The sequence below is a fragment of the Grammomys surdaster genome, unplaced genomic scaffold (assembly GCF_004785775.1).
Source record: "Grammomys surdaster isolate TR1022 unplaced genomic scaffold, NIH_TR_1.0 125780, whole genome shotgun sequence".
Taxonomy (NCBI): Eukaryota; Metazoa; Chordata; class Mammalia; order Rodentia; family Muridae; genus Grammomys; species Grammomys surdaster.
The window spans coordinates 2,886,581-2,911,290 of NW_021620611.1; the positions used below are offsets into that span (position 1 = coordinate 2,886,581).

At 41.9% G+C, this 24,710-nt stretch overlaps 1 protein-coding gene across 1 annotated transcript in view; it reads left to right on the plus strand.

The window, feature by feature from the left end:
- Sh2d4a (SH2 domain containing 4A) overlaps window positions 1-24,710 on the plus strand; it is a 61,989-nt gene that overhangs the window by 33,854 nt on the left and 3,425 nt on the right. Inside the window, exons 5-7 of the mRNA XM_028789053.1 lie at window positions 7,499-7,610; window positions 9,353-9,554; window positions 13,417-13,547. Coding sequence (XP_028644886.1) covers window positions 7,499-7,610; window positions 9,353-9,554; window positions 13,417-13,547 — 445 coding nt within the window. The remainder of the gene's footprint in view (window positions 1-7,498; window positions 7,611-9,352; window positions 9,555-13,416; window positions 13,548-24,710) is intronic.

Here is a 24,710-nt window from a genome sequence, read left to right on the forward strand (position 1 = left end):
CAGTCTACCACAGTATGTATGGTGCATTTCCTGAACTGGTCAAATAAAGGAGATTGTATTGGAATGAACCTGCTCTAAGCAAATCATAAGTTCTTCATCTTTAAACTTTTGAGATAATATCAAGCCTTGGATCACCTTGAGGAACAGAGTTTTTATAAAGAACGTCATTTGGTATGTAATGAAGAGCTTTATTTTAGAATTTACAGCATAGTTTCAATATATAATTTCTACTTGAAATCCAATGTGTGCTGCTTGGTTTTGAAAACTGAGTGAACCTAGAATTTCAAAGACAAAGAAACGATGGCACCCTGAGCACATTGTTGGGGGCTATTTATGACCACAGGAGTCTCTTTAGTCCCCAACATACTTGTTTCACTGTTGACACTGTCTGGCACACTGTGTGTGTTTAGCTCTTGGCTATTTCAGGAATATTAACAACCCTGTCCTATCTGATAAATTCACAACCAGTGAGCAGGTTAAAAATGCTAATGAAGCAAGAAGATGGAGAAATAGTTTAAGTTTTAAAAGTGAGTACTAAGAAAACAACACTGTACTGTGTGTGCAGGAAATGGTTCTGGGGGACCCTAGGTGATCTATGCAAGAGTTTAAAAGGTTACACCCACACAGGTAATATCACTGAGCAAGAGATGAAATGAGGGGGTGGTGGCATTTGATGAAACACACAACACTTCTGCATGAACGGGTCACTATTGGATGCCTGGTAGCTTAATGCTAATTCAGGAAACACTTAAGGGTTTCAGAGTTCAACAGCTGGTAGTAGTGATGGTGTCTCTGACAAAATGTGGATCCAAAAGTTTCCTGCTTCATGGACATATCCACCAACTTAAGGGTCACGGGAACTTCATCTGTAACTCTTGATGAAGGATCAAGGTGAGATGATTATCTGCCTCCTAGCTTTCAATACACAAGAGACTGTCCCTGTTTGCAATGTATAGCTCCATGGATCTTAGATCAATGAGGAAAGGAAGCTTGAGCCTGTCCTAAAACCCACATCTCTTGAGGACAGAAAAGAATTCAAAGATTTTTTCAAAGTCATCTGAGACCGTTGAAGAAACACTTCTAAGTTGTTTGTGATTAGGGAACTGATCTCTGAACTCTATTTTTGTGGCTGAGTAGCTGAGTATTCATTTATAATACTAAAATGAGAAAGAATATGGTAAGTGGGTATTATGGTATGTGTTTTGGGGTCCAGCTGTGGTTCTGCATCCTCTGCTTCCTCTATCTCTGGGTGTTCAGACATGCTGCTGCACACTGGGCTGGAAGGATGAAGCAGAGTCTGGGAAAGGGTGGGGTTCTGCAGGATCCCAGTCTGGCTGGGAGTGAGTGCCCGAGGTGGGTGGGATAGGAGAGAGAAGGCCTTCTCCGAGGAACTTAGAGTTATAGCTCTTTTAGATGAAGGCCTTCTCCTAAGGTCTTCAGTGAAACAGCTCTCTTAGATGATCTTACCTTGTACACATACCTTTATTCGGGGTGAACCAGGGGTATACATGGACCTTAAAGAGTGGGCAGGAGTTTTCAGGGTAAATGAAAATCATTGGCTAGAGTTTAAAGTTCTGTGAATGCATCATGTCATTTATACGGAGATATTCCAGCAATCCCAGGTACCTGCTGGGTGGGTTCTTAGGTGTCTAGGGGTGGAGATATATGTAGGTCTGCCAAGGACTACTCAACATTCCCCAAGTAGAGAGTGTGGAGAGTCAAGATTCCCAAACAAGGTCAGAGAAAGGGAAGCCCTACTTGTAAAGGGAGTTCTCCCTTCTGTGCCTAGTTCAGAGGAGCTACCTGGTCATGGCAGACTGCAAACTTATTTAGCAAGGGTTCCCTACAAATGGGAATTGGAAAGCCTGTAGGACTCACTAGGTTTCTAAGTCATAACCATAAGTGATCCTTTGGCCTATTTCTGGTTTGTCTATGACTACGGTATCAGCAGTGCAGAAAGCATAGCCATTAACATAAGCCAATGTGTGTTCCCACACAGCTCTGAGACTCAGTTTCTTCATCTGAAAATGGGTTCTAATACTATATCTCTAATACAACACCTAACAGTATGACCTTCAGGTGATTAGCAACTACTGGAAAGTAAGTATAAATTGAACTATGTACCACAGGTAAAACAAAATCTCAATAGAAAGCTTGAAATATGCTCTTCATATATAATGGTCCATTTCATCAACTTTATCAAAGGCAGTGAAACCTTTGAAAAAACTGGACCCAAGATGTAATACACACACAATCATGGTGACTTTTCCCTTTTAGCCTTCCATGATGATCATACATCTTTGGTAGTGCTGACCTCCACAGGGTCACTACTTAAGTTAAGGAGTCCTGTTGATATCCAAGTTCCCCTAGGGCATCATGAGAACAAGACACACCAAACCATCAGCTCCTGGATTTTGGTCATTCAATCATCTCTATGTCCTACTGAATAGAAACACAGGGCTTTCGTGTGCTGGTGTGCTACCAGGCAGCTTGGCTCAGGAACTTGATGACAGTAAGAAGAGAGACTTGGAGGCCTCAGATCTGTGGGAAACATTGATAGATCAACTTCTGAAATCACTTTATAGTTCTAAATGCTATAGAAATATATTTAATTTAATAACAATGTAGTTTCTCAAGATACATTCAACTAAAGTTGGTAGATTATATCAATCTACACACACATATGTATTCCTCCAGGTAAAAAAAATATTTTCGTTCTATCTTCAGGGGGATAAATGAATAGCCATTTCCACTAATGTTTCACAAATTACTTAATTAGGCTCATGCAGATATGAAATTAGGCAACAGAATGTAAAATCTGTCTTGAAAGCTGCAAACACAGCTATTCATCTTTCCCCATTTATCTTGAGTTGGGAACATCTTGGATGTGATGCAATGAACAGATGCCAAGATGTATCTGTGAACTTTTCACGGAAGAGCCAAGACAGAGGAGACATCCCCAGCGGCTGCAAGCATCTAGGGCAGACCAATTTCGGAGTGTGACAAATTATATATCAAGCTTGGCACCAGCTGTGAATCCTGCTCAAGTGTGGCTTGTGTGCTTGACGTCTCTGTCAGTCTCACTGCAGAGAATGAGCAGCAGCTTTCTGCTGCCAGTGGCCATTGAGCTGAGTGCTTCTTTGGGCCTGGGATTGCTTTTCCATCCACCCAGACAAGACCTTGTCCCTGCAGAAGAAGCCCGATGTCTGCCACTCTATTAGATTGTTATCAGATCACAGGCTAGTCACAATAAGTTAGGGGTAGATTGTGGTGGGATTTAACCCACAATAAGTCTGAAAACTCATGGTCAAACACAAGCCCAAAATGAGAAGTTTTCTAATGGATCAGAGCTCAAGAGTGGGCCTTTGAAGAAGCTGCCTAGAAGGTCCTGTGGGTCATGTGCTCTACTCTCTGGCTCTTCTTGAGCGACACTCACTAGTGGAGACAGCTTATAGCTCTGAATTAAATGATTTCTTAATGAAGAAATCATGCAGAATTCAGGGCTTGAAGGATGTCTCAACAATTAAGAATGCTTGCTTGCTGTACAATCATGAGAATCAGAGTCTGGTTTAGGGAAGATCTTTCTCAAAGGAACACGTGGACAGTGATAAGAGGATCATACCAGATGTCCGCTTCTGGCTTCTCTGTGTATGTACAGACACATGTACCTGAACACTCACATGTACATACACTCCCATTAACACACACATATACACATGAATGAATGATGAATGAATGAATGAGTGAGTGAATGAATAGATAAATGAATGAATTAATGAATTAACAAAGCCTTTAAAAGTAACAACGTTACATTTGGAATGTTAGCCCTCCTTGTGTATTAACAATGGAAGGCAATCTTCACCCTATGTTTATTGATTCAACCAACCAACCATGCACCACAAATATTCGAAAACACTGCATTTGTACTGGCAGTGTACAATAAATATTTAGAAAGTAGCTATTTTGCATTATGAATTAGATAATTATATGTAAAGAAGAGGAACTGCAAACACTGTGCTTTCTTGTACAAGAGACTTTAAATATCTGCAGATTTTTAATATCATCAGGTGGCTCCGAGAGATTGAGAAATGACTACATACAGGAAATTGTAGGAAAAATGTCAACACCACTGTCACCAATCAAATTCCATCAGCTTAAATGATGAAAGTCGAGAAAGTATGGCCATATATTTCTTCAAGAAATATTTGCTGAATGCCTGCTATGTACCGGGAATGGGTGCGAAACCTTAAGACATATTTGATAAAATTGACAAAATGTCTTCCCTCAGGAAGCTGATGTTTTGGATATGGGTGAGGGAGATAAATTTATCCATGAAGTCTGGTGAGCATAAGCACGCTGGGGAAAATAAAGCAAAGTGTGGAGGCTGGGAGGTGGGTGGTGACTGGAGAAGGCCATTCTGGAGAGGTGATGCTGGAGCAGAGCCTGCAGAGGCAATGTGGGTGGATGAGAGGAAAATGTGGTCCAGGCAGAGCGAACGCCAGGCACAAAGACACCAAGTTAAAGACATCTTTGATGTGACTAAAGCAGGAAGACAGGGAATTGGCAGGAATGAATGAGAAGGTCACCCCCAGATCCCAGAGAACGAAGGTGATGAGACAGACTCTCCTCTCATAGACATCAGCTTAGAAAGAAATCTTTACTTTTCTAGCTTTGGATAAACAGGAAGGTCAGGGCCTGATCTCATCTGCTATTTACTTGTGAGGCTCACTCATGTTATCTTCATCCCCACTGTGCCCATATAATTACACTGTAGAGAAGAAAGGACTGCATTTACTAAATATAGCACTCTCCAACATCTGATTATCACCTATCAGCCAGGTACTCTCTGTGTTATTTTCTTAATGTTTTGTCCTTCAGTGGATTATGGTTTTAAACTTCTTAGTAAACAACAACAACAATAACAACAACAACCTATGCAGAGTGTGCTAGGAGAGTTGGCTGGAGTGATGGCTCAGCCAGGAAGAGAACGCTATGCTCTTGAAGAGAACCTGAGTTTTATTCCCACCGACATCATGCAGCTCACAGCTTCCCCAGACTCCAGGGAATTCAACACCCTCTTCTGTCCAACAAGGGCATCTGCACACATCTGCACACATGCACACACACAAATTAAAGTACAAGACATTTTCCTTCTTATACATCCTGAACGACAGAGTGGGTAAGAGTCCTGATGTGATGTTGTAACTATGTTTTGATGTTATTTAAAAAGAAAACAGGGCCTGGGGAAATAGCTTGGTTGGTAAACTGATTGCTGGGCAAGCAGCAGGATCTGAATTCTGATCACTAGATAAAAATGGAGTGTGTGCCTCTACTCCTAGAACTAGGCAGGCAGAGGCAGGCTCGCTAGCCAGTAGGATCTAGCTGATCAAAGATCTCCGGGCTCAGTGAAAGAACTTGTCTCTAAAGGTAGGTGGAAATATGATTGAGGAAGACATTTGGTGTTGAAAACTAGCCTCTACATGCCCTCTCTCTCCAACATAGAGGAATGTCTACACACGAGCACACACAAAGAGAGGCAGAGACAAGGGCCAAGAGGGAGAGAGATTCAACAGATACAAATGCATGTGTGTTGCATAGCTGGTTCCTCGGCTAAGATATTCCATTCAGGAAAAGGGAGGCTCACCAGATGGAGAAGTTGTCAGCACACTCCCTAGTCCAAAGTTAGATAAGCAGTAAATAACAGGTTTGGGGCTTTTCAGTGGCTCTACCTGAAGTTGGGTTAATCATCCCAAGGATAGAACTTGTGAGTGGTTACTGTGCTGGGGTGGGTTGTTGGGACATCCGCCTTTCAGATGCCAAGTGCTCCTGTAAGCACCCCAGTGACCTCTCTGTTTCTTCAGTCTAGACTTGGAGAGAATGTTTCCCTCATAGCTAATTTGTTCACATCTGCTCAGCAAAGGGTGTACCAAATGAGCAGAGTTCCTTTCTTAAGTGTGTGGGTTTTTTTTCTTGGTAGTTGGGTTTTGTTTATTTTTTGTTTTTGTTGTGTTTTTCCTTTTTCTTTTCCTTCTGTTCAAGTTTGAAAATCGAGAGCAGTACATTTGTGTGCTGCGAGCTTGTAATACCTTCTGTAAAGGATAACAAAGTTTAGCAGTCCTTTCAACCACCAAAAGCTTTCTTTGAGTTTTAAAAACCACTGTGCTGCAAATGATAGATGCTTGGCTCTAGGCAAGAAACTATGTTTTAAAAAAGTAAAAAATGTAAGATGTGTGGAAATTGAGTTTAGCACAGTTATGGGGGTTACTACCTTACTGCTGGTTTATTGTTCTCTACAGTAATCCAAACTAAGGTTCCCATCAAGATTTATGTTATGTTGTGGTAAAATACTTTGGTGGCAAGGAAGTCATGTACATTTGTGTGTAGGGTGTTGGGGGGAGATATGCTATCTCTACCTGGGAAAGGATGTACTTGCTAGCACATGAGCAGACAGAGGTTGGCATAGATGCCTTCCTCTGGGGTTTTGTGCACTTTCTGAGACTTGATCTCACTTAACCTGGAATATATTGTTTTCAGTTAAACTGGCTCGCCAGCAAGCCCTGAGGATCCACCTGTTTCCTCTGTGCCAGCTCTGGGGTCACAGACAAGCACTTTACACACTGAGCCCATCTTTGTAGCTGGAAAGTCATCACTGTCATGCTTTTGGTCTCTATGGTTGTCTTCTTCCTCTTCTTTTACCTCTTCTTCCTTTCTTCCTCCTCTTCCTCTTCCTTTTCTTCCTTTCCCTCTCTTTCCCCTCCCCTCCCTGTTCCTTCTTCTCCTGCTGTGGCACAGGACATTGAACTTGAAGCTTTGCTCATGCTAGGCAACCCAGTAATAATGTTTCACAAAGCTGTTCTATGTTCCTGAGCTGAATCCATGATCTTTTAGTTCTGAGACACGGTCTTGCAAAATTGCTTGTGTCAAACTTGTACTCACTCTGTAGTGTATTTCCCCTTGTCAAAGGTGATAGTTGTGTGTGTGTGTGTTTTAAGAAGAAAACAAAAGAGCCTCATGCCCTTTTGAGACACCTCAAATCATATATCAAATTCCCTGTTTGTATAGAAAGTTGGAGAACATTTAGGCCCCAGCTGAGACTGCCCTGTAGCCTGTCAGCTACAGCAGATCAGTGTTTATGCTGGTCCCATGACTTGGCATGTTTATTCCAGAGAAGGATACTTGGTATATATGACTGCCATGTTGGGGGAAAGGATGTTTAGTAAGGTCATATTGCTAGATGTTGTGCTTGGCATTTTGAAAACACGGGTGTTCGCTATTACTCTATGTAATGTTCGCTCTAGCTGTACTTTGGGAGAGCAGTCTGTGAGAAGATCAGGAACAGAGTCTGGAGCCCCACACTGAGGTACCTGAAGTTCTTGCTTCAACAAGTACCTCCCAATGGGAGGAGACAGTTAAACAGAAGCCAGGATGCCACCTATCCTCTTGGAGAACCCGTCACGTTCTTTCTCCGTTTCCCATCTTTATTTTTATTTTCAAACAGACCAAAGAACTCACAAAGAAAAAAGATAATGAGGAAATGAAACAGAGGGAGGATGAGAAAACCAAGCAGATATACAAGAGCTGGAAAGAAGACTCAGAATGGCAAGCATCTTGTGAGTACCCAGGATCTCAGCAGCACCATGCAGGGGCTCAACTGGACCTTCTAGTGCGAAAGCATCCATCCAGGGGGCACCCAAAGTGCACCCTCAAGAAGTATCTTTCCATTGAGCTGTCGCTCAAATGTTGTCTGTAAATGCTAATTACTCAGATGCTTGAATAGCAGGAAGGCTTAATTTAATCTTTGCACCATTAAATTAGTGTTTCTGAATGGTGGAATTATATATAGCTATGAAAAATATCTGTTGAAGAATGTTTAGTGGTTTTTAAAAGGTGTCTCTTTCTTGGAGAAGAAACATGATAAATTGTATAAAAATCACTATTTAAAAGTTCTAAAATATGAAGGAAGAGAGCAGGAAAGTTATTAGCATGTGAACCTTGATTTTTTTTGAGAAGTTTGATTTTAAATTGTTTATTTGAATTTTACTTCTTGTGATTCTGTTTTGCTTCCCCCTCCAAGTTCTCAATAGTGCATAAACCTTTAAACAGTTTCTTTTTAAAAAACTGATATATCTCAGTTCTCCTTGTAGAGTACCCTCTGCCCACCACATACATGACTTTGTAACACAGAGCACACAGTACTGACAGGTGGAATATATTTGTATCGTTTTCATGGATCTCTGCCTCTGACCCAACACTGATCCTCCTTTGACCTTGTACTGATAGGGCTAAACCAGAAAGAACAGGATGGACAGAGGATGGCCAATCCAGGTATGAGAATAGATTAGAGTCTTCACCTGCCATCAACAGAGAAGACTCACTGGACTGACTGACAGCTCCCTGAGACTTGTAGAGAGGCAAAACCCAAGTAGCAAGATTTTCTAGATGCTCAAAGTCCTGAAACGTCTAAAATCCTTTACAACAAATGCCAAAACGTTTGATGACACGAAAATATTTGCAAGACCCAAGTTGTGGCCTTCTTATGCTACAAGCACTGAAATTCCAGTTTGATGAAATATTTTGAATATGTTTTCAAAGTCAAGCATGACATGATTTAGCCCATAATGTTTGGATTGTAAAAACTAAACAAAAACCCTCCATGAAAATGGGTTGTTGCATCCTGTAATAGTCTTTAACACTATACGGCTAAACATAACCCCATCTATTTTAGAAAGAAATTAATGAGAAAAGGCAGATTGGGATGTGTTTATGTTTACTAAGGTGTTCTGAAATTCTCCACAACACGTTTATGGGTAAAAATCCCTTTATGTTCTGTCTCTTTGGCCAATTCACATTCAGATTAGCCTATGGTAGCCTTTGGATGTGACCTTTGACCAGCCTCAGAGGTCTGTCCCTAGCTCACTTGCTACTGAGAAGTCCTTCCTAGTCTTTGCTAGTGACTTGAGATGCACTGTGTCCTGATCATGATTGTATCAGGGATATAATACTGGCTTCTGGTATTCCCTGTCTCTCTGACTAGGCCTCAGAGCTTAGCTTTGCCAAGTGCAGTAACTTAATCTTGCTAAACATTTTCCCCACCACCTCCTTCTCCTTTGTCTTTCTTTCCTCTCCCTCTCAGAAAGTCCCTAGTTCCTAAATGCAGATAGGAATTCTGGAGCGAGTGCAGGAGGGGCCTTAAAATGTGATAGCAGGTACTGGGAATGATGAGCACAAACCCAACTCAACCTGGAGCCTTCCCAGAGCACTATGGTGCAGGGCTGGGTCTGCTGTCTCTGTGGGCTCTGAATGTGACCTTTGACAAGTTTGACGACTAACTCAGACATTGTTATCTCTGTAGTGCGAAAATCTAAGGCAGCTGATGAGAAGAGACGCTCCTTAGCTAAACAAGCACGGGAAGATTACAAGAGGCTCTCTCAACGGGGAAAGAGTGGGGATGGGCTGCAGAGCGCACTGACTGGTCCACAGAAGCCCAGAAGACCTCCTCTGCCTCCGAAGCCCCAGTTCCTACAGCCGCTAGGAAACCCTCCAAAGTCTTTAGGGTAAGAAGCCGCATAGACTGCTTTCATCATAAGCTCTGGGATGGGCTGACCAAAACTATGTGTCTTAGGGCATGGATGCAGATGGGTGGTAATGTTGGCTCACTGCTTAGGTCAGCGCAGGCTCGCCTCTTACACAGCTTCCTTGATTTCCTTTCTTTCCTGTAAGATATCCACAGTGGCTAAAGTTAGAACCCAACCACAGGGTGAAGATGTAGCGGTAATTTGCTGTTCCCCACCTCCACCCAGTGGAAGGGGGAACAGGAAGGGCGAAGGGCATTTGATGATCAACATTGCCTCTAGTGGCCAAAAGTAACATTAGGATCCTGGGGGACAAGCGAACTCTTCACATCCCAGGACTACTTTTTATTGCTGGAGTCAAGGTTTGAGGGCAGTTCTCTTTCTAAGACACAGAGTCAAGATGGTATTTTCAGAATTTTGAAAGGCTCTATTTTGAAACAAAGTCTCTATTTAGTGATGAAGGTACCTTTACCTTCATCGTGCTGGAAGATAAAAAAGTGATATGTATATGTATATGTATATGTATATGTATATGTATATGTATATGTATATGAAAACAGCATCCTTCATGTTTACTGACTATCAAATTCTTTTTTATAAGTACTGCCTTTTATAGAATATTATTAATAGTCTAATATTTATTTGTTTGCTTGTTGTAGGGATCAAACCAAGGGCCTTTCACATGTTAGGCAAGCACTCAGTCACCAAACTACATCTTCAGCCCTAAGACTCCGATATTTAAAATAAATGTTTAAGATTAATTATCGATCACATGATCCACACTGGATTTAGCATCGTCTCTTGAAATAAAACCTAAAAATACAGCCCTGTTAAGAGTTTGGAAAAATGAAACAAAGGAACAAAATCTCTGTGGTTTTTATTTTAATGGTTTAAGTCATTTTTTTCTAACGGAGGCTTATGACCTCAGAGGAACCACAAGAGTGAATTATTTCCCTATGGACTATGACCATTTCTACTTTCTCCACTGAAGGTCCCAGATTGAGTCATGGTGACCAACGCTAAATGACCCTATGCACAGTTTGGAAAAAATAAGTTTTATTTTTTTCCCTCTTACAGCTAAAAAATAAAAAGTCAAGAAATTCACACCTCCTGAGCCTTGTAACAGGTCACAAATGGACTCCTGAATGTGGCCTTGCCCAGTGTAACTCTGGCTACAGAGCTTCACAGGCGGCCTTTTCTTGTTTCCTAGCCCCTCGCATGGGATATGGTTCACCTGATGTCTTTCCTATAATACACACTATATCTGATGGATGGCTGTGAAGGTGGACTTTTAAAGAGTAGAAGACAGTTCTTGTCAGCTGTACTCAGTTGTTCTTTTACAGTGTAGGGCAGTGGAGAAGAGCTCTCTATGTATCACAGTGGACAGGGCTGGGCCTGGGACTCTGGACAGTTATGACAGATGTCAGCCAGGAGCCAACCCAGGGAAAACCAGACACTAGCCTGTCCCATGTATGTGGAGTTTTACTCTGTCTCTGAGGATTATGTGTAGAAAGGAAGCTAATGTGGAAACTAGCATGAGAATTTGTCATGTAATCTAATGTGTATGCAAGGTCAGCTTCCGGGAAAGTCAAATATTGTAATACTGACTCTCAAATATTTTCTCTCAAATCCTCTGCATGCCGTAAATGATAGTACATAGCCATATTTGCATATGTGTGTATGCATGCACACATGCACGCACATGTTTGCAGAGCTGTTATGTCACATAGAACTCAGGACACACACATCTATGTTGCCAGCAGAAGCACAAAGAGCCACGTTAATTTGTATCATGGAAAATTTCAGTAGCTCATTCAATCTCTTTGTGTTAGATTTTGCTCACCCAGTGGCTTGTCGAGCTGGATGTGGGTGAATATTTATTCATCTCTGTACCACCTTCTGTAGTAGAATCCATCCGTGCCAGGACACCCTTCTGATGCTGAGTAGATTTCAAAATGGTGCTGTTGCTAATTTTCCCTCTCCAGTCTGCAGACACATTCCCTTTACCTTCTTGTTCCTAGAGCATCTTTTAGTAGAAAGAAACCTCTTCAAAGTGTGAAAGAAGAAGCAAGTGAGGGAGGTGAGCAGAAACGGAGAATGTGAGGAAAAGCAAGTACTGAAGGAGTCGGGGAGGCAGCTCACTGCTGTGCTTGACTTTTCCTGCACGTCCACACTCTCCAGGAAAACAGCTTCAACTTCTGAAGCTTCTTTTCCCCAAATGTTAATTTGAAGTTAGTGGATCTTCTAACCCATAGGATAATGAATTGGACTCTAACTCAGCAGTGGCTATTGCTATGATTGGTCCAGTTGAATGTGTTTTCCTCTCTCTGATCTTGGGAGCTACACAATGGTGGCAACCTACCATTAACTGCCTTGTGATTAAATCTTGGAAATGGAAATACATATAATTCTCTTTCCCCACCATAGCCTCCTTTCTCTTCTCCATTTTCCCTCCACACCCCCTCTTCCTTCTCCCCTCTCCCTGTCCCTCACTATAAAGTTGTCCCTCAGTATATGTAAAGGCAATTCCCAAGAACCCTTGAAGAGATCAAAATGTGAAGGATGCCAAGCCCCTTGTGTAAAATGGTGTAGTATTTTCCTGTAATGCATTCATAGTCTCCCTGCACTTTAATCTAAATCACTTATAATGACTAATGAAATGTAAGTGCCAATAAATAAATAAATAAATAAATAAATAATCACATACTATTGTTTGGAGACTAATGACAAAGAATGTCTGTATTTGTTTAGTTTAGTTACAATTTGTTTCTTTGAATATTTCCATTCCTCCATTGGTTGAACTGATGCAGACTAGTTTGTACATGCATACATATGTATACATACACATATACACATACATATCCATATGCATGTGTGTGAGGCTATGTATATATACATATAATGGATCATTATTTCTTTATTTCCTTAAATTACAGATAAAAATTTAATTCTCCTTTAGGACAGATTTACAGTTATAGAACAGATTATAAAACAACACATTTATAATCAGATTACCATAAATTATCATAAGTCATAAGCTTAATTTTTATTAAAATTCCTAGAATATATTCTGATCACACTTTCATTGAAAATTCCTATAATATATTCTAATCACACTTCACCCTCATCTCCTCCCAGATCCTCCCCACATCTCCATCCACAGACAAATAAAAACTTTAAAATACAAAATTCAAGTCGTATTATAGAATCAAAAGACCAGTGTGATTTAACAAAAAAAGCCCAAAACCCAAACAAAACATCATGATACAAAATACAATCTCTGAGCACACCATTGAGTTCGTTGTGTGTAGGGGCATGGGGCCTCCTTTAAGTGTAGTTTGTACACTCAGTAAGAAGATTGATTTTTTTCTTCCTTTGTAAGCGGTTTTAAGTTGGAGATATCCTTGGGGTTAGAGATGGGAGTTCACATCCACTCCCAGTCTCAGGGCTGGATCCCATCTGACTTGGACCTGTGTAGGCCCGTGCTTGCAGTCACAGTCTCTTGAGTGTGTAACAGTCCTGTCATATCTAGAAGACACTGTTTTCTTGATGCCATCCATGCCTTCTGGTTCTTACACTCTTTCTGCCTCTTCTTCCATGTAGATTCCTGAGCCCTGAGGAAAGGGTTTAATAAAGACATCCCATTTATGGCTGAGTGTTCTTTCCCAGGTCTCTCACTCTGCAGAATGTCTGCCTGTGGGTCTCTGAATTAGTTCCTTTCTGCTGTAGGTGGAAGCTTCTCTGCTGGTGGCTGAGCAAGGCACTGATCTGTGAGTATAGCAGAATGGAGGACATTATTTCAAATTAGTCATCCCTAACTTGGGAATCATCTTACCCATGACAGGAATCAGGGAGTGATAAGGACCGAGACCAGCTCTGCCCGCAAGGACACCATCCGATGGTTCAAAGAGGAACAGCTGCCGTTCCGTGCAGGTTACCAGAAAAACTCAGACACCATTGCTCCCTGGTTCCATGGTGAGTACTGAGACCACTTCTCATGGCAGACCAAACAGTGCTCACTTCAAGAACGACAAACAGTAAGGGCTTTCTCTCTTCTTTATTTGTGCTGGGCTAACGTTTTTCTCCTTACTTCCATGAAGCGTTTACTTAAAGGCTTCTCAGAGTGCTGTCTGCTTGTGCTTACTTAGAAACCACTCAGCATTCACGGACACTGCAATGATGTGGGTTAGTTCATCACCACAAATACAATACTCTAGGGAGGGTGGGAAAGGCAGGACTTCCTAGGGACTCGGTGGATAGCACATGCTGAAGTCATACTTTCTCCACTAGAAGGTCAGTGATTTGATGTACTGAGACAGAGTTAGCAGGCAGAAGGCCAGCTATGCACCAGTTCTTTCATAACCAGTTGAGTGACCTTGAAGAAACAATGGTCTCTTTTGATCACTGCTCAACCTACTTGAGCCCCAATTTTCTCGTCTCTTAAAGGAGAATCTAGAGCTTTTTAAAAATTCACTTTACATCCCCATCATAGCCCGCCTCCCTCCCTTCTTCCCAGTCCCACCCTTCTAAATACCCTCCCCCCTATTGAAGGTGAGCCTCCCTTGGGTACCACCCCACCCTGGGGCATCTAGTCCCAGCAGATCTAGGCACATCTTCTTCCACGAGGCCCGTCCAGGCAGTCCAAGTAGGGGGAAGGAGATCCAATGGCAGGGAACAGGGACTGTACAGCTCCTCTCACCCTGTTCCACTTGTTAGGGGAACCATCTGAGTACCAACATACATGCTTGCTACAGATGTGGCGGTCTAGGTCTAGCTCCTGCCTGCTCTCTGGTTGGTCCTGTGACTTTGATCCTTCCTTTCTGTTGCTCTAGTAAGTCTGCAAGGTGAAGTTGTTTGAGTCCTTGGACAGTATTAGCTGATCGATTCAGCATTTAGCTTAAGAGACTTGGTTAATTTAGGCTCCTCTGTCGATCTAGGTCATACTCCCTGCCTGCTTCATTTCAAGAAAAGTCAGTGGTTTAAGACCATTGGATAGGGGACTGGAGTATAGCTCTGACTGAGTTACTTGTCCATAATATACAAATTGACCAGTTCTAACTCTAACACTGAAAATAAAAGAAGGAATTACCTGTGGCTGAATTGGACTTACTACCTAAGTATATATCTAAGGCAATCTTTACATAGCACACAGTGCCTTGGTTTGAACTGTATGTAAGACACTTTACTTTTTAGTAGTGTCATTTCACCCATAAATAGACCACAGAAAGTAAGTACCCAAACACTCAGCCAGATCAACCCCTTCTTAAACCCCAGCTCATCTGTGATAGCTTTTTCCTGTTAGCTGCTTTGGTAGCCTGTGTCTCAGCAAGAGTGCCAGGTGTCCTTCAACATGCGTGTTTGAGGGTTGGACTTTGGTTTTGTTGGCTCCTGGAGGAGCCCCATGCTCTTCTGGGGGCAGGTTTGCGAGCATCCCGCCCCTCTGTGGTGTAGTGATGCTGACAGAGCCTAACAGAGAGAACTGCTGATTCTGCAGCTTCAGCCCAGCCACCTCCGCTGTGTGCTGCCCTCTGCTTCCTTTTAAGATAAGCACAGGAAATCAGCCTTTGTAGTTTCTGTGTCCTTGGACAGTTGCTGTATGCTGTTGTCCCTGATTATGAGAGGCAGTCATATTTTTGTTTCTGTTTTTTGTATTTTTTTAAACAGCAGGGTATGAAAATTGGAAGTGTTAGCTGATGTCACTAAGAATTCTGATATGTGAACTGGCAGAACTGTCTGAAAGAATTGTAGAAAGCCAGAGGACATGGCAGGCCTAAAAATCTAGTGGGAGCTTTGCCTAGAAAACACAAATGTGCAGTGTTACACAAAATATTTTATAAATATGACATTGTTGATTCATTTCATACAAATATTTATCATAATTATGAGCAAATAAATAATGCAATAAATAGATAATGTGATAATAAATATGCAGGCAGGTAAATCCTTGGCTTCCATTTTGGGAAGACAGAATTTCACATTCCCATGATGGAGACAGGGTGGTTCACACTTTGTCTCCCTGAAATACAGCCATGTATGTGCTTTACCAGTTAGTACTACAGAAAATGGCCTCCCAGCACCCTTGAGTATGTCTCTTCATACTTACATATTATAGTTTCTTCACAGACTCTTTTCAGATATAGAATTTCTGGTAAGGAGAGGCATATGTATGTTTAAGGATGCATGTTGAACAGTCCAAACAGCCCAAATCAGAAACACTCCAGAACTCGAGCTAACATGCTGCCCCAGTATTTTGGATTGTAGAGCATTTCATTTCCTCTATTTTCTGGCTCTAAATGCTATCTTTTAGGTCTACTGAAATATGCTGTCATTTGAAAACCTCCAAAATCTGAAACACTGTGAACAAGCACGTTGAACAATGTACACCTGATCCGTATTGAGCGTGGCCCAGTGCCTCGGAAGCTAACACCCTAGTGTGTACCCCTCCATCTGTTTCCAAGTTTCCTCTTTACTTTATACTTACCAACACTTGGTGTTACGTGATTTCATTTCCTTCCGTGAAACACAGGGCACAGAGGAATTGGAGTAACTGGTTTTTTGCATTGATGCACAATGAGCCTGAGCCCCCATGTCTGTTGGCTGAGTTTGCTGTAAACCCTTCTTCAGATATTTTGATCATTTTACAGGATATCTATTGAATTTTTGTTTTGCTTTGTAGAAGTTTATATATTTTAAACACTAATCATTTACCAATCATATAGGCCAGCTATGCATTCTTCTAGGCTATGATTTACCTTTTAATACTCTACTACATTTTAAGGCACAATTTTTCATGTCAATGCTGTTCAGATTAGATTTTCTTTTTTATGATTTTTTTTTGCTTCTACTCATGTACAACCAGCCTGCAATTCATTTTTTTCACAAATACAAGGTATACAGACAGCTTCCCATTTATTATTATGTTAAATCTCTTATTACATAAACTTCACCATCTTAATCATTTCTAAATGATTTTTAACACTGTTTTAAAAACATTTTTAGTTAGGGAACAATGGTTTCCCTTGTGACATTTCATACTTTCGTGTATTTGACTTTACTGGTATTCATCCCCTTGTCAGCTTCCCTTGTTCCTCCTTCCCTCCTTCCTCAGTCTTTACATTATCTGTATGTGAACGTGCGCGCTGGTCTGCATGCCTGTGCATGTGAGTGCAAAGGTCAGGCTTCTTCTGCTAGCATCCTCCACTCTAGTTCCTGAGTCAGGATTCTCACTGAGCTGGAGCTCTGTTTTAGATAGGCTTGCTGGCCAGGAGACATCTGCCTGTCTCCACTTTCCCAACACCCGGACGTCAGATACAACACCCAGCTTTGAGTTGCGTGCTAAGAATCTGAACTCATGTCTTTTGATTGTGTAGCAGACTTTTTAGCCACTGAGCCATCTACTCAGCCTTTATCCCACTGTCACATGTGTTCATGTTTCCTATAGTTACAGGTGGCCTCTGTGCCAAGGATCAGTGTGAGGTGTAAATGTGAGGTCTTCTCATGCCTTTCCTGGACCTGTCCTATGTTGGAGTATGTGTGTCGACTTTCTAATTGTATAACATATACACAGTTGTTTTAGTACAAGCTACTATGTAGGTTGTACTCTCTCCTTGGTGCGTGAGGGAGGTAGCAAATGTGTGTAGAGGTTTCTGAGCAGAGCAAGTGAACTCACATATTTGAAGAGTTCAGAACAGCTCCAGAGAACAGGGCTTATTTGGCTTATCAGAAGTGGCACCAGATGCCTCTGCCCTGTCTGTGCTTTCTGCCTTCCCTTTATCACTATCTTACTGTGCTGAGAAATAGTTACACAAGGAAGATGTGATTCTTCAGCAAAACAGATCTTAATTACTGCAAAGCTCTGTCTCACTTGGAAGTATTTATTTAGGGCCTGTCCTTAAAAATTCAGGTCACCTCAGGAGGCTCTAGTGACATGGACGGTCATGGATAGAAGCCACTGCAAAGGATCAGAGGATTTGGTTGTTTGGGAAGTTGACAGGGCAAAGGTGAGCTCCTGGGGGAAGGAGTGGCTATAAGGTGGGCTGGACCTGCTGGAGTAAAGACGTCTGTCTCCCTGACTCCTAAGTTTCTGAATACTGTCATTAAGTCTATTTTGTTGGTTTCTTTAGCAAAAGGGATTATTTCCTCTTGCCTGTGTCATTTTTATCATTTCACATCCTCTTGTCCCAGACTGTAGTTCTCAGCTCAGGTAAGTCTTGTCTCTTGAATACAGTCACAGATTTAAATCCAGTTTACTCTTGCTCCTAGTTACCAGGTTCCTGCAATCTTTCAGCCACACTCTTAGTCTCCGGTGTTTGTGAAGTATATGATAAAATCTAGAGAGTCCTCCCACCTATCTGACCAACTAATTCACCAGGCATAATCTAACTCTAGGCCCTCAGTCTCCAGAGGGCATCATACCTAATGTATTACACCCACTAACATGCTTTGAGGCCCCATTGAATGGCCCAATTGAATGAAGGTCAAAGGATAAACACAATTCAAATTCTACTTGCAAGTTCACTTCTTCATTCTACCAACATTTGCTCATCTCTCCTAAAGAGAGAAAATGGTAGCAGTGTAGGGATCTTAGAAACTGCCAGAGACTGGAGTGTAGAAAGACAAATGGTGATGGGAACACATTTCTAGTTCAGGGTTTCCCCAGCAGCCTTCGTTGCTAGATAATTTCACTTGCATATTTGTTTTGCATATCTGGTTGATCACTGGTTTTTGAAATGTCATTAACATTTGCCAAATAGAATATAACTGGGCTCAATGAAACAGCCCCACCCTTGTTTATTCCTTATGGATGTCTTTTGCTGATTCGGCACAGCTAGACATGTAGTGTCTACGGTTTATATCAGAAACCACTCCAAAAGCAAATCCCTATATGATCAGTGGGATTTGACACTATTGGATCATGCTACAGGTGTTTACCTCGTTTCTATTTTGACACATCTCTCTGCCTTATTCTCTTTGGCAGGTAAGTCTTTTTCAAAGTCTGTGGCTAAGCCTCAGGTGATGGTTTGCATCATATGTCATCACATCTAGGACACACACATTTCATGAAACAACTAGACTGTGTCCAGAAGCAAAACTATGTCACTACTGTATGTGGTAGGGAGGGCAACTGAAAGCCTGTTCTCTGGTGGTCACTGTGTGCCCTTGGAGGAACCAGCAATGCTCTGTTTAACGTGTAAACTTCGCTTACATTAGTAACATCAAGACACAGTTCATAGTTATCTATGTTTCTCCATTAATTACATACTTTACATTTGTTCAGACTTCTGAACTGGAGAAGATGAAACAGAAAGGGGCTAAAGCTATACAGGTTCTTTCTGGGATGTTCTAGTGCTCCTGCAGGGAATACTGTGCACTGCTGTTTTTTTCTGGAAGACTCTGATCTTTCTCATCAATGTTACTGTCCATTTGATTAATGGTGAGAATAGAGCAGACCTTGGATTTCAAAATCTCCATTGTTGTAAATGATGTACTTCAGTTACAAATGTCCAGAATGCCAGGGGTGTGTGTATGTGTGTGTGTGTGTGTGTGTGTGTGTCTGTGTGTCTGTGTAAGAATGGAACCCAGCATGTTAGGCAAGCATTGTACTTAGTATTCAGGACATAGCCTTATAGTTTCTTGTTGTGTTTTTGGAGCTGAGAGGTTACCCAGAAGCCACTAGCCAGTGCAGTGTTTATGGTGGAAGCAAGAGTGAGTACCTCTGCTTTGAGGGCTCCCACTGAGGATCTGTGTAGAAGGGGGATTCTAAAGCATTGAAGAAATCATGAGCTTTGTCCTTAGCCTTTTCTTGGTCAGCACATGCTTTCTTACACTATTTCCTGCCACAACCCTATGATGGACACTACGTCTTTACAACAGGAGGAACAAAACAAAACAAAGAAATAAATGGTGAATAAGAGTATACATATGGGGTTGGCTGCATCGGTACACATCTGAGACTCCAGCAGTCAGCCATGTGGCCTTGGTCATATGACTTAACTTCTGTGCTTCTATTACTTTTCTGTATGATGCAGGTACTAAGTATCAAATCTTTTAACAGATACAGAGTACTCAAAACTGTGGGAAGTGCACAATAGATGTCAGGTAATGTGTATAGCCATCAAGAGAGCAAATGAGAATCAATAGACATCAGGTAACATGTGTAACCATCAAGAGAGCAAATGAGAATGAGGAATGATAATTTTAGTCCTTTCAATGCAAGAGAAAATATTGGGATAATATTTTAAGAGCTCTGGTCATGTTTACCTCTTTGTAGCTGGGATTTGGGGCAGGTTCTAGAGCCTCTCAGGAAATACTCCCCTTAACTGCAGGAGTATGAAAGTGTGTGAAGTCGTAGGAGAGACTTGCAATGTGTCCAGGTGCCACTGGAGATAGAAGTGACTTCTAGAAACAGTTACTTCTCTCCTATGCTGCAGACAGATTGGATGTGAGACTCTGAGGTACCCTAACAGTGGAGGAGACATGTCCCTTTGCAAATACTGTTTTTTAAATGCCTCTCCATATATATATATATATGAATCCCAGAGGCAAAAAAAAAAAAAAGGAGGCAGGTGCCAGGCAAAGCTTTGGAGGGCATCTCAGAGCACTGGTGACCCGCAGCAGCCTGTCTCTGGAAATCTCTGCAGTAGCTACAATATCCTGTAGCACTGAGGCAGCCCCGAGTGTAGCTTGAAGTACCTAGGGCTACTGTTCCTCAGAACACAAACCCTAAACTTAAGAGAGTATCGAATAGCACACTAGTAGGATCTACACACCCAGCTTGACCATTCTCAATGTTTCAAGAGAAATGCACCTTCTGTAAATTGCTCAGGGTTGATCTGAACTCCTCTGAGAAAAATACACATTTAGAAAAATTCACGATTATAGTGAGTTAAAAAGCAAAATGCCAGAGCTGAGGACCTGGAACAGACCCCGATCGTGGAACTTTGGTGTTGACTTTCCCCACTTAGCTTGCTTGACTACAAAATGGGGATGATGATAGTATCAGTTCTCCTTACTTAGAACACTTTGAAGAGTAAATAAAAGGTGAGGTATGAACTGAAGCACATTGAACCACCACAGAAGGAGGTATCATGGTTGAGTGAGTAGGAGTTTGGCTATGAACTCAAGGCCTAGAGATAGTGGCACACTAATCCTGACCTACCTACATGATAAAGGCCTTATGCTATGTGGTTCTCTGTGAATACACTTTGAGGCATTCAAAAAATTTTATTTTTATTTCATCTATATGAGTGTTTTCTGCATATATGTATTTGTAGCACATGTATATCTGGTGCTCAAGAAGGCCAAGAGAGAGTATTAGATCACCTGGGACTGCCGTAGGGGTACTTGAAGTTACAGGTGTTTGTCACACATGTGTGTACTGGGAATGCAATTTAGGGTTCTTTGTAAGTACTCTCTACCCCTGAGTTATCTCCCCATCCAATTATGGCTTCTTCAAAGTAATAATATTACTCCTTTGTAGGGTTTCTTCAAAAGCTCAATGAAGCAGGTTACATTATTATTTGGTAATCTTTCATTTAACCCAGACATATACTTTCTAGATATAGTAAGTAGGCTGTAAAGCTGTACAGCTGATGACAGTTCATACAGGACACACGGCCCCTGACTCTAACAGTTCTAAAGTCAGAGGCAGTAGCTGCATAGAGGTGTTCATATGAGATGAAATCAGTTAGCAAGGTCTTTTCCAGCGGAAGGCATAAAGTATGTCAGTGAGGGAGCAGCCTGACTGCTAGGAGGTCATAAGGAATCAGGTAGAAGGACAAGATAGTCCTTATGGAATCGCTGTACATGAGCCCACACAGCTGAGACCAGGTGAGCACACAGAGGTGGTGGGAGCCAGGTGCTCTGCAAGTTCAGAGTAAATAGCCCAGGAGGCATCCAAATGCCTCATACTCTCTGCAGTTTGAGTAGGAATTTTCCAGAAGGTGCTGTGAGAATGATTATCTACCTGACTTCTTCCTGTGGAGCAGTTTCTGCCCTTTGGCTTTTTAATAGAGGGCTGCTGGGGTTTCCAAATCACTGTGAGTCTCTTGGGGTCTGTTGATCTCTTCTAAGCAGAAGTCAGTTATCTTGGGCCTGTTCTGGTCAAACCTTCACTTTAAAGAGGTCTAAAAAATCACACAATCCAGTGCAGTAGCTATTGACCACACATGACAAGTAACTAAATAAACAAAATAAAATTGAAATTTGAGTCCACAGCCATACCAGCTGTAGTTCAGGTCTCACTAAATACTTGTGGCTGGCAGGAATTGCCTGGGCAACACAGAGGGCATTTCCATCATTCCAGGACAGTCTGTTTCATGACACTACTATAGAAGAATCCAAACTCCATTACTGCACAGAGAGGAATGTGTGGGACACTTCCTTCTGGTCTTACCTCCACCCGGTGGACCTTCACAATACCAACTGTTCACACTTGCAAACATTTCAGCTGCAGCTGCTCCTGAGCTCTTCCAGGGCTAGTTGCTGGCCATAAGACTTCATGCAGTGACATCTTACATTCTTCTGCTATTTTCTAACCAAATTAAAATATGCAGGCCATTTTCCTGGTAGAAATCTGCCCCATTAACCTTACTGAATAAAAGAAAATCTAGCCAGACTTGGTGCCAAATGCCTTTAATACCAGCAAAGGTAGACAGATCTCTGTGAGTTTCAGGCTAGCCAGGGCTATGTAGAGAGATGCTATCTTAATATACAAACCAACAGACAAAATAAATAAATCAGACATCTACTTCTTATGCCATCACAGGGCTCTCCTAAGACCTCAGATGGCTTTGTTTCGTTTACAGTGTGTGAAGATGGCTAATTCCTGGTGGCCGCCTTAAAGTGTCATGAATTGAGAGGTGGGATGAAGCCACCTCTTTCATAATGCTTAAAGCCATGCATAGGGAAAAATCCAAAGTCTGTAATGTCATTGCTCATACCATGCTGATAAGTATCTGACTTTGGAGCCTGGCATTGTCCCTAAGAACTCTCTCGTGTCTTCCACAGGAATGGCCCTCATGAGCCTGGCAGTAGCCATGGCTCCTCAAAGGTATCCACTGCCCTTGACCCCCCAAACGCTTCTGTGAAGCATCTACTACATTAACCTATGCTTTTAGATGCAAGAGAGTGTGCTAGGGAAAGTGAATTACCCAGCTAAGAAAACAGGAAGAAACTACCCTCTTGTATATCCCAGTCTGCTCTGCATGGCCCTCGCCTTTGAGCCTGCCTAGCAAAGAGATTGCATTATGACCTGGGATTTACTACAAAATCATTTTATTGTGTTTGAGTGTCTTAGGAGATTAGATAGCACTAATATCTTATGTAATGGGCTATAGGTTAGAGGGCTTGGTAGGTACTTTGATTTATGATTGCTATATTACCTACTTTTAGGGGGAACATGCTCTTAGCCCTGGTTTTGTTGTAATTTTCCGGAAGAACTTTCTTTTAAGGATTTCATATATATCAGGATAGCACTCATATGTCATTGCCTTGACATACTTGCTCATTCTGCCAAAGAACTTAGAACTAAAGACTTAGTTCTGTCAGTAAGTTTGGCTGTAATAAGAAATTATTTTTCTGCTGCTTTTCCACCAAACACAGGCTTAATAAATCCTTGTTTCTGAAGGGAGAATTACAGTGTCCGTGAAATGTCACTTTCTTATGCAATCTAACGTGGTGCCTTCAAACTTCTGTCATGGGTAGGCCTGGCAGAGACTGGTTGTGTGTGGCCTTCTTACAACTTACTGCTACCTCTTAGATAATTTATCCATGAAACCAGAGATGTATAGAAAGGCAATAGAGACAGTGAAAGCAAGCAGCCTGTGTCTCCTGGGCCATTAGTTGACACAGATGATGTAGCTTCTGAACTGAGAAGCTCAACTTAGTAGCTGTGTGGCCGCTGTTGCCAGTGTGCACCAGAGAAGGTCTGGAAAGATGGCTGACAGGTTGAGTCTTGTATTGCTATCAAAAATACCTGAAAGAACAGCTATAAGGGGACAATGCTTGTTCATCATCTTAGAGGGTTTCAAGCCCATTGTTGTTTGGCCCCATTCACGTAGGCAGAATATCCTGCTAAGAGGAGCATTTACCAGAAGATCCAGTCTCACAGTAAATAGGAAAGCGAGGATGAGAATAAACTAGTGGGACAATAGAAGCTATATCCCCTAAGCTATATATCTCCAGTTACTTCCTTCTACTAGGTCCTACCTCTCCAAAGTCTTACAACTTCCAAAAATAGTACCAGCATCCAGGAAACAAGCATTCAAGGCATGAACTGGGGTATCATGAGGGTCGCGGGGGGTGTGGCTCAAATTTAAACCATGGTCGATGTATATGGTAGGGATGAATCAACAGCCTTTCTAGGAGGCACAGAACTAGAGCTTGTGCTTCTGGGAGAGAGGCCCTGGGTTACTTCCCTTTGGATACCATTTCCTATCAGAATAGAGAGATCTAAGAGTACTTTCCAAACCCCAGTGCTTGGCACAAGCACTCATGTAGGGCTTTGTGGTATTGGACCTAGGCCCGTATCTTCCTGAATGGTGATAGGGATGAGCAGGAAGGAGACGTGCCTGTTGTTGACTTTGGCTGGGGAAGAATGGGGCTTTTCAAGCTCCTCCTCTCACTGCAGATCTATTTACAGAAATGGTTTTTATTTTACATTGTGTTCTGGGTGGCAGGGGCTTAATTCTTAATGAACTAAAAATTCACTAGCAATTAGAAGGGCTCTGAGAACCCATTTCCTTCTCACAAGGAAGGCTTCTGATTGTTTTCTTAATAATCAGAACTTGAGAATGACAGCAAACTAAAGGTAGAACAAGAGAAGCCAAGATTTTCTTCCTGCTGCAAAGCAAAACGAGCACGAAAAGAACACAGCTCTTCTCTCCGAAATCGTAGCTTATGGGATAATTCAGCAAGCTGTGCTGGTCCTTATTTTCTGTATGGTTACAATGTTACGTATTCATTTCAGGAGTTACAATAGAAATAAGGAGGGAACTCTGGAACAGAAGTCAAACCCTATGAACTAGGAAATGAGAGTGAGAATTCAGGAGATACCTTAATTTACCTCGCTACATAAAACTCTCTCTCTTTCTCTCTCTCTCTCTCTCTCTCTCTCTCTCTCTCTCTCTCTCTCTCTCT